The 11,305-nt window shown below is 43.6% G+C and overlaps 1 protein-coding gene across 1 annotated transcript in view; it reads right to left on the reverse strand.

Moving 5' to 3' along the window:
* Window positions 1-1,131: 1,131 nt before the first annotated feature.
* The window catches only part of ESR2 (estrogen receptor 2), a 71,571-nt gene continuing 61,397 nt past the window's right edge, over window positions 1,132-11,305 (reverse strand). Inside the window, exons 7-8 of the mRNA XM_007942280.2 lie at window positions 1,929-2,109; window positions 1,132-1,309 (exon numbers count right to left, since the gene is read on the reverse strand). Coding sequence (XP_007940471.2) covers window positions 1,132-1,309; window positions 1,929-2,109 — 359 coding nt within the window. The remainder of the gene's footprint in view (window positions 1,310-1,928; window positions 2,110-11,305) is intronic.

Raw genomic sequence — 11,305 nt, forward strand, 5'->3', positions numbered from 1 at the left:
TATCCCTCTGGGCTTTGACAGAATCACAGTAATATGTGACACCAGTCCTCACGGGCCTGTGAGGTAGGTATCAAGCTACTCAGTTGATTGGCATTGTGATTTTCAATCCTACAATCAAGTGGTCCAGAGAAGAATGTTCTTTTTAGGTGCAGTTGAATACAACAGAACAAACACTGCCCAGTCACGCACCAGCCTCACAACTGTTTGAGCCCATTGTTGCAGTCACTGTCAATCTATCCTGAGGTCTTCCTCTTTTTCATTGACCCTTTACCAAGCATGCTGTCCTTCTCCAGGGGGTAGGTCCCCCTGATAACATGACCAAAGAATGAGAGACAAAGTCTGGCCATTCTCACTTCTAATGAGCATTCTGGCTGTACTTCTTCCAAGAGATTTGTATGTTCTTCTGGCATCCCATGGTATATTCAACGTTCTTTGCCAGCATCACAATTCAAATGCATTCATTCTTCTGTGGTCTTCTTTATTCATTGTCCAGCTCTCACATGTCTATGAGGCTATTGAAAATACCATGGCTTGGGTCAAGCACACCTTAGTCCTCATCTTTGCTTTTTAACACTTTAAAGAGGTCTTTTGTGGCAGACTTCTCAAGGCAATACATGTGGTTTCTTGACTGCTGCTTCCATTGGCATTTACTGTGGATCTAAGAGTATACAAAGCCCTATTTTAAGGGTAGTTTCTATAGCACAGTAAAGATGAGTCCACTTCCTCTAAGTGTGTCATATTCTCTGTCTTCTCTTCATAGCCCTCCCAAGTCAGGTTCCCACCTTTCACAAGGTTCCAAAACTTTTCAGGAGATATTTTCAAAAGGGGTGGGATGGAAATGAAATAAAAGAAAGAGACCACATTGAGATCCTATGAGGCCACCCAGATTATAAACTCTGCATTTAAATGTTTCCCCTGATAACAATGAAACAAAGTGGTTTTCTCACCCAACTCAACAGGAGGCAGGGAAGTTGGGGAGAAACGGTATGTGACCAAGCCTGCTGTAACAATGAGGGACCACCACAGCATAGAAAGACAATGAAGCCTGCCGCCTCCAACCACGCTCCCACTGCAGCCAGAGTTCAGTCAGTCTTTGGCCTCCAGTGCAGGTGTGTTTGCCGTAGGACATCACTAAGGCTGCTGGGTCTGGCAGCCTTCTTTGGTCTTCCTCTCCTCTGTGAGACTGCACTCAGACCCCGCAGACGTGTAGCTCCGGAGCGTGTGGGCGTTCAGCATCTCCAGCAGCAGGTCGTAGACTGGAACCACGTTCTTGCACTTCATGCTGAGCAGGTGTTCCATGCCTTTGTTACTATGGGGAAAAAAGTGCCAAGGTTCTTTCCTGTGAGGCAGCCAGGGGAGCTCTGACGTCTTCCCAACTCTGCTGCACAGAGCCTGTCTGCCCCCCGCCCCACCACCAGCAGCCCTTCCCCCAGCCCTTTGCCTTATGGTTCTTACATTCAGCTCCCTCAGTAATCTACACTCAAGGGCAAGGACAATGGCCCAGCACAGCACCTGCACATAGTGCATGTTCTGTACAGTAAATCTGAAAACAGATTAAGAGGGATGAAAAATTTGGGAACAGTCAAAGGTGATTATTGAACATCCTGGTGAACATAATTACCATCACTGAACTGTACATGTGAAGGTTACTGAAATGACTAATGTTTCATCACATACATATTTATTACAACAAAAAAATAAAAGTAATTGACATTCATTCAATGCATACTCTGTGCCTTTGAACTATGGTCACAGGTGATGCGTGGACAAAGCTTCCTCATGCCTTTTCAGGGGTTCACTTGCCTTTAAAGGTGGCAATTATACTTCATCTACCTCAAACCTGCAAACACTGTCCCCACAGCTCTTCACCCTCCTCTGAGCACGTACACCCCCAGCACCCAGCGGGGCAGCTCCTACAGGGCTAGTACCTGGCATGCCTGATGTGAGAAAGAAGCATCAGGAGGTGAGCCAGGCGGATAGACTGTTGCTGGGAGGAGATGCCGCTCTTGGCGATCACCCAGACCAGAGCATCGGTCACGGCGTTCAGTAAATGAGTCAGCTTCTGGCCGCTCTCCGCCTCCTGGGTTGCTGCAGCTAAAGGGTACATACCTGCACAAAGGATGAAAGTTCTGAGAGAAGGAAGGCGAAGTCAAACACTCAGCCGTTAAGCATGCCTACCTTCTCCAGAAAGGAGGCCACATTGATCTGGGTTTGGAGTGAAATCTTAAAAGGTTTTCTCTCCCTGTGCTGGGCTTCCTCTCTGTGACCAGCCCCCTCACTGAGCCGGCTGGAAAAGCTGGCTCGGTGCAGGTCCAACCTCGCAAAAGACCCACTAGGCCCAGAATTTGGCCTTGCCATAGCAGTAACTGTACCTAGTCATTTCAAACCATTACGTGGTACTTCTTATCTGCAGTAACCAGTACACCTCTAGAGATGGTCAGAAAGTGGGTTATTCTACCCCTGCTCCCCTGAGAAGGCCCTCATCTAAGGGAGTACGTTGTTTGTTGTTATGTGCCATCGAGTCACATAACTACAGAAGTAGATTGCCCAACCTTCCTTCCGAGGAGTGGCTGATGGGTTTGAACCGCCAGCCTCCTGGTTAGCAGTCAAGTGCCTTAGGCACTATGCTACCAGAGCTCCCAAGGGGAGTATAATGAACATAAACTAATGACTAATGTAACAAAATCTCCCCCTTCCCATTCCCTTAAATGCACCAGCAGGGCCTCACTGCCACTTTGTCCAGGTCTTCAGCATCTCACTTCTGGTGACACTTTGCTGGGGCAGGAAGACCTCTGGTTTTGGAGTCAGAAAACAGCTCTGAATCTATCACCTCCAGCTCTCCGATCCTGGACCAGCTGCCCAGCTCCTCCATTCCGGCCTCATTCCTCATCTGAGCAGAGCTTATATGCATGTATCTCACTAGATCCCCACAGCCAACCAGGGCATAGCCTCCCCCTCTGTGCTGCCAGGGTTGAATTCCCCTCTGACCCTGTGGTCTGATACTGTGGCCTCTCGATGAAGGCGAAATAGCTCGGGAAAATTAGCACCCCCACCACTACCACCAACTCAATTCCTTGATTTCCTGGAGCAGTGGAATAATTTAGTGTTCCTCTCTCAGCTTTCAATTTCAAAGTAAGAATAATTTAAAATATGTGAAGTAGTGCAAACGGTTAACCCACTCAGCTGCTAACTGAAAGGTTGGCAACTGAAGTCCACCCAGAGGCACCTCAGAAGAAAGGGCAGATGATCTACATCCAAAAAAATCAGCCATTGAAAACCCTGTGGAGTACAGCTTTACTCTGCCACAGGAGGTGGGCACGAGTGGGAAATGATTTGACAGCAACTGGTGGTAGTGGTGAAGTTAACAAGAAAGCTGCCAAGTTTTGCCCAGAATGAGAATGAAGGGTGGCCACCACACCATCCATCATCCATGGAATTTGTTTTGGCAATTTTTGTTCTCTTTTTCATTGGCATTTTAATTAAATTAGGGAGCTCTGGTGGTGTAATGCCTAAGGCATTTGACTGCTAACCAGAAGGCTGGCGGTTCAAACCCATCAGCCACTCCTCAGAAGGAAGGTTTTGGGCAATTACTACCATAGTGATACTGCCTCGGAAACCCAAGGGTCGCTATGAGTCGGATCCAACTCCACGTCAATGAGTTTGTTTTTTTTATTAATCTGTTAGGATAAGAGACACACTGAACCATAATTATGGAAGTGTAGTGCTTTGCTGTTCCCCTAGAGACCCTCCCTAATGTCTGATGGTGCAGATTTTAAATATTCATCTTTCACAAGCCCAAAAGTCACTTACTCCTTTCTCAAGCCCACTCACTCACCTTGTTCCCCATAGGGGCTCTTCAAACCTTCCATTATTCCCCACAGGAGATAATGGCCTGTCCTCCCACTACACAGGAAACAAGCCCCACCCCTGACCCAGTGTGTCCCCGGTGAGGGCCAGAATGCCAACCTGCCCTGTGGCTCCCTTCAATGACTTCCTAGTGCTCTTACGGTAAAGTCCACACCACCTGGAGAAGTTATCAAGGGTGGTATAGTCTCCCCTTGCTCTACTCAGCCTCAGCTCTCATCACAACGCACCCTAAATCCTACTTTCATTTCCTTGAACCTATATAATGTGCTGAACATGGTGAACTTTTTTCCTTCTTTTCCCTTCTCTTCTTCCCTCCGTCTCCCTCCTCCACCCTCCCCCTTCTTTGCTTATCTATATCCATTCCTCCTTCAGACACCAAGCTGGTCATGAATTTCCTTCTGGAAGCCTCCCATGATCTCCCCACCATCCCACCCTCGGTGCCCTCCTAAAGCTCCAACAGCACCCTGTGAACCCCCCCAGAAGAAGAAGCTACCTTGCCCTCCTTGCTGGGTGTCTGCCTCATCCTCATCTCCACGGTCACCATCTGTTCTGGTTACCTAGTGCTGCTCTGACAAGAAATATACCACAAATGGGATGGTCTTAACAAACAGGAGTTTATCCTTACAATTTGGAGGCTTTAAGTCCAAGTTCAAAGTGCCAGGCTCTAGGGGCTGGGTGAAAGCCCCTCACCCTTGGGGTCCAGCTCTGCCTCCTGCACCCGGCCCACTGGAGCTAGAGGCATTTCTTGACTCAAACAGCTGCTGACTGCTGAGGCTGAGAAGCCCCAAGGTTGACAAGTAAGAAGTCACAGTCCCGATGTTACCAAACCACACGGCAGGCCATTAACTTAAGTCCATTGTAAGTCCCAAGGTCGGCACAGCATAGCAGGCTGCTCAACCAAGACACGGCTGCATGCAGGGTCCAAACGTGCCATAGGCTAGAGACCATTCCCAAGGCGTCTCCTTAAATACAGGAAGCAGACCACATACCCAAAGGCAGCTACTCAGCTGCTTGTGGTAGATCCCACCATGGAGCTGATTGCCAGTCTCATCATGGGGATTAACTACCACCAGCTGCCCAGCCACTCAACCAGGCCCAGCCAAGCTGACACACAAACATAACTACCACACATCCCACATCAGCTGGACTGGATATAAGTGCTTTGAGGACACAGACCATGTCTATCTTGGCTGTCCTATGTCCCCATCACCTAGTACACCTGGCATGGAGCAAACACTCATATATTGGAAGATTTAGATTGAATTCACATACGTTTAAATTTTTGCATTTTTTAGCTAATCATACGATCATAATTGAAAATATAAAACATGCATATCTTAGGCACACACACAAGAAATTACTAACCAAATACAAGCATGGAGAAAACTATTTTAAGTTTACTTTTCGTAAAATTGATGCCGGCTATATCAATGAGTGCTTTCTTTTAACTTCCTGCTAGGCTGTTCTGGCACATGACGTGTGCTCCATGAATTTCCATAGGTGTAAGGAAATGTTATGTCTTTGGATACTAAAAACTGTCAAAACTGTATATTTGTCCATCATCAGTCCAAAGTGACAAAAGATGCAAAATATAAAAATAAATCCTCAGCTCTCCATGAGAGTTTATAGCAATGTTCACAGTAGCTAAAAGTGGGAACAACCTAAATGTCCATCAGCGAACAAATGGATTTTTAAAAAGTGGTATATCCATACAATAGAATATTTTTCAAAATATAATGGACCTTGAAAATACGCTAAGTAAAATAAGACAGACACAAGTAAGTAAAATAAGACATATGATGTCCAAACCAAAAATTCACTGCTGTCGAGTCAATTCTGACTCATAGTGACCCACACTGGGTTTCCAAGGCTGTTGATCTTTACAGAAGCAGATTGCCTCCTCTTTCTTCCACAGAGTAGCTGATGGGTTTGAACCACTAACCTTTTGGTTAGCAGCCAAATGCCTTAACCACTACACCACCAGAGTTCCTTATCTGATGTCCAGTTGTGGGCAACTCTATAGAGGCAGAAAGTATATTTGTGGCTGCCTAGGGCTGAGGGAGAGGGAAGTAGGGAGTGATGGCTTAACATGAGTATAGGGGTGTTTTTTGGAGGTGATGAAACTGTTCTAAAACTGATGGTGATGATGGTTGTATAACTATGAATATACTAAAAACCATTGAATTGTACTCTTTAAATGAATTGTATGGTATGTGAGATACATCTCAGAATAGCTGTTATTTAAAAAGTAATAAAATAAATCCATGGAACCAAAATTAACAGTAATACAAAAGCCCCTCGGTGCTTCCTTGTGTCTGGCCAAGGCTCCCCTGGGAGAACAGGTGTTGGTTATAGGATTGTCACCTTCATAAACCAACAGTCATTGCTAAGGCAGGCCTTAGGCCTTCTGCAGGTTATAGGGAACGCACAGCCCCACACAAAAGGCCTTCAGGTCCTGGGTCCATCATTTACAAAAAGTTTAGGGAGAGGAGAAGAGGGGCTTCAGTTTAAAAGGAGCTCTGGTGGCACAGTGGTTAAAGCATTCAGCTACTAACCAAAAAGTTGGTGGTTTGAACCCATCGTCTACTCCCCAGGCGAAAGAGGAGGCAATCTGCTTCCATAAAGATTTACTGGCTTGGAAACACTATGAGGCAGTTCTACTCTGTCCTAAAGCATCACTATAAGTCAGAATCAACTCCATGGCAAGGGGTCTGTTTTTTGGTTTTTGTGTTAGTGTATAATACAGGAAAAAAATTAACTTACATAAAATCGTCCTGGGAAGGTATGAGGCTGCTGAATGCCCATTTTGCTCCTGACTCTCCCTTGGGCCAGCAGTGCAAGGCCTGCACTTGAAGCATTCATGCACTGTCTCACTCACCCAACTCGCATGCACAGAGTGACTGCTAAGTAGCAGACTCTGGGCAGGGTCAAGGGCCAGGACTCCCAATGCTCAGGGCCCACTCAGACACATAGGAAGCAATAAAAAGGAACCTCTTTCCCACCTCAAAAAAGTAAAGACATCAGTTAGGATTCATTTTAGGACAAAATTCAATTACTTTTTAAGAAACTGATGAAATACAGTTAAAAAAAAAAAAAAAAAAAGGCAAGATCTTGGCACAATGCTCCACACGTACCAAAGAAAGTAAAATCAAGGACACAAATCTCTCCCCGTTTATCACCTAGGAACAGCTGTGTGTTCCTCTCACAAGCCCACCTGATGACCCTCTGAGTAGCACACGGGGAGAGGCGGGCAAGTCTCCAAGATTTGCCTTGGTGTTCAAAAGATGAAGAGATCTTTTGCTGACTGAAGGCATCTAACTCAGAAAATCTGAAGTGCTTAATAAAAATTCCAGAATACTTTGCACAGGGAGATGGCTCACAGGGCAGGAATGCACAGGAAAGAAGGATGCAGAAAAAAAGGTAACCACAGGGAAGAAATGGGAAGACAGCTGTTACATTACGAGGATTGCAATCAATGTCATGAAACAAAATGTGTATAAACTATTGTATGGAAAATGACTTTGTTCTGTACACTTTCACCCAAATCACAATAAAATATTAATTACTTTAAAAAAAATCCCAAAATACTGACCAAAGGAAAAAATTTCTGGCTTTGGAGCTTAATGATGTGTGTATCTATGTATATTTATGTATATATGTATATATCTATGAATATATGTGTGTGTACATTTTGAGGAAAGGAACCTCTAGCCATAACTCATCCTCTTTAACCCCTGGCCCAGCACCGTGAGAACAGAATGGATTATGAAACGAGCAGGCCAGTACTCAACAGTGCTTCGCCTCTGCATTCTTGTAGCTTCTTTGAGCACCCTCCTATGTGCTCTTCTGAACCTTCACCTTTTCCAACACACATTTCACAGAAACTCTCCCCACAAACTCAGCTTGTGTTAATGTCTCTTAATAGCTTTCTTAATGCTAAAAAGGATTGCCTGGTTTTAACCCTACATTTTTTTCATCTGTTGTTGAAGAATATTGAATATACCATGGACTACGAGAAGAACAACCAACCAGTCTTGGGGGAAGTCCAGCCAGAATGCTCCTTAGATGCAAAGATGCAAGATCTCACATACTCTGGAAATGACATCAGGAGGGATCAATCGCTGGAGAAAGACACCATGACTGTAAAGTAAAAAGTCAGCACAAAAGAGGGAAGATGGACTGACACACAGGCTACAACAATGGGGTAAACACAGCAATGGTTGTGAGGATGGCATGGATTGGGCACCATTTTATTCTGTTATACGTAGGTCGCTATGAGTCTGACCTACTCGACAGCATCTAACAAAAACAGTTTCTTTATTTAATGAAAAGTTTCATCATTTTTAAGTCTCAAAATTGCTTACAGAGAACAATTCCTAATTTAAAATATTTTTAAAGACTAACCGCAATTATTCAGAAATTGATTCTACTCTATTTCCTAAATGTAGCTCCCTCACTAATTCTATACAAATAACTAACAAAAAATGCAACACACTGCATTTTGGTTGGTTCCAACTCATAGTGACCCCTTCTTGGGTTTCTGAGGCGGTATCACTACAGAAGTAGATTGCCCAATCTTCTGAGGAGCGGCTGGTGGATTTGAACCACCAGCCTTCTGGTTAGCAGTCAAATGCCTTAGACACTACACCACCAGAGCTCCCTAAATCTATACAAGGTAGGATTTACTTAGTCTTCAAGTTCCTGGATGACAAGAGGGCATGAGTATGTTGTTACATTAACTACAACACTTTGCAAAATACTTTTGAGTTTATAAAACACTTCAAATATTGTAAGGACGTTAAACTCAATATTTTCTGTTGTCTCTGAGTTTCAGAAGAACTCAAAGGCTGAGTGTTCTGGTTACCTAGTGCCATAAGCTAAAGACTATCCCCAAGGCTTTTCCTTATATGCAAGAAGCAGACTACATCCCTAAGGCACCTACTCAGCTGTTCACAGTAGAGTCCACCATGGAGTTGATTACCAGTCTCATCATGGGGAATACTATATCCAGCTGCCCAGCCACTCAACCAGGCCTAGCCAAGTTGACACACAAACATAACCACCACACTGAGTATAATACAATAGATTCCAGGTAGCCTGGAATATATGTTTAGAATATATATCCTATATATGTATGGTGACTAATTCAAAGTTGGATTAGATTGTGCCCCACCTCCCTACCCCCAAAAAATGTGCAAGTTCTAACCCTGGTCTCTGTCAATATGACCTTATTTCGAAACAGTCTTTGAAGATATTATCAGTTAATATGAGGTCATACTAGAGTAAGGTGGGTCCTGATCCCATCTAAGTGGTATCTTATAAAAGAGAAGAACAGACACAGAGAGTCAGGTGGGCGAAAGGTGGACACACGGCTGCACAAGCAGATGCAAGCCAAGGAACACCAAGGATTTCCAGGGGCCACCAGAAGCTAGGACAGAGGATGGAACAGCTTCCCTCTCCGAGTTCCCAGAAGGAGTCAGTAAGGCCAATACCAAGTGAACTTCTAGCTTTCAGAACTGTTAGACAATGAATTTCAAAATACCACTTAGTGGTTTTTTTTTTATGGCAGCCCATGAAGACTAAGACAAAGAAAAGAGGGGTAGAAGATTGCTGAGAGAGAAGGAATTAAAATGGTGCCGCTCTTCCCCTCCCTTCCCCATAGAGAGGAAGGTGGGCTTCTTCCTCTTAAGCTCAGTAAAGATCAGACCGTTGATTAATTGTTGGAATATATATCCCCTCTTCTAAACCAAAAGCATTTTCTCTAGCTCATTTTGACACCCACTGTATTTAGAAGTTATTTACATATACCATGAACTAGATAAATATTTTACTGAATGGAAATTTAGTTGGATAATGAAGCTAATTTTCTATATTATACCTGAATATAATAGTAAGAACACATAAACCAGAAGTGGGCAGCTATTTAAAGCATAACTACTGACACACCCTGGCCTGGCCACCCAGTGTGCATATCGCACTTTGAGCATGTCACATACAAAGGAAAACAGGAGCCAAACCTATGCAAGAAACCAACCACCTCCAGGAAGCCCAGTACTTACCTAACCCAACAAGGCCAGATGGCAGCAGCCAAATAGCAGCTCTCAGAGATTTGGGGACAGAGAACAGTCACACACTTATGACTTTAAATGACTTATCCTATCTCTACTCCTTACCCTCATCCCCTCAAGTCTCCACCAGTTTCCTGCCTGGCCATAATCCTTTTGCTAAGTCCTCAAGATTTGATCTCTTAGTCTTTTGTTTTCCCATTTTGTTTTCATTATATTATTTAAAGATTCATTGAGATATAACTGACATAAAAACCTAGAAGTATTTAATGTGTATGTTTTGATGAATTTTGACATATATACACTGGTGAAACCATCATTACAATCAAAATAATGAATACAACTGCACACCAGTGTTCACTGTAGCACTATTCACAACAGCCAAAAGTTGGAATCAACTTAAATGCCCATCAACAGATGAATGGATAAATAAAACGTGGTACATACATACAATGGAATACTATCAGCCAATAGAAGAAGTGAAGTCTTAATACATGCCACAGGATGGATAGAGCTTGAAGACATTATGCTGCAAGAAATAAGCCAATCACAAAAGGACAAATATTGTATGATGTAACTTTTACAAAAAGACAAGAAAAGGCAAATGTATGGAGAATAAATTTTATTAGGGGTTACGAGGGGCAGGACGGAGTGAGGAAAGAGTGATGGAAACAGTGATGGAAAAATCACATTGATTAAGGGTAGGTATGCACAGCCAATTACTGTAATTGCTGTCAATACTCTGCATACCTGTAAAAAGTTGTGTGATAGATACTACAACAACAACAAAAAAAGAGCAGCTGCTAAGGCTACAATCAAACACTTCATGGGATTTGGTTCCTTGGTTTGGAGAATAGGATCATGGTTTCATGGGACAGCCCAGTTAATTGGCCTAATACTTTATTCAGAGCATCTATTCTACTTCCTAGTTCATTGTGTAATGTCTAGGGTCTTAAAAGCTTACAAGGAGCCATCCAAGGTACAAAAATTGATCTCTATTCACCTGGGGAAATGAAGGAGGTGAATATAGAATATGTCTCTAATTGCCTCCAGAAACAACTGCCTCTTTTGCCATGAGACCAGAAGAAATGGATGTGCCCAACTACCATTACTGAACATTTTGATTAAACACTCCATAGAAGAATCCTAATCAAAAGGGAGATGATGCAGAACAGAATTTCAAATTTTTATGGACTCTAGACTTTCTGGAGCCATGGAGAATGGATGAACTTTAAAACTATTGCCTTGATTCAACAAGACAGAAAATAACAAATGTTGGCGAGGTTGTGGAGAGATTGGGACTCTCATACACTGCTGGTGGGACTGTAAAATGGTACAACCATTGTGGAAAGCAGTATGGCGATTCCTTCAAA

The sequence above is a fragment of the Orycteropus afer genome, unplaced genomic scaffold (genome assembly GCF_000298275.1).
Source record: "Orycteropus afer afer isolate SDZICR_OR568_19922 unplaced genomic scaffold, OryAfe1.0 scaffold00088, whole genome shotgun sequence".
NCBI lineage: Eukaryota > Metazoa > Chordata > Mammalia > Tubulidentata > Orycteropodidae > Orycteropus > Orycteropus afer.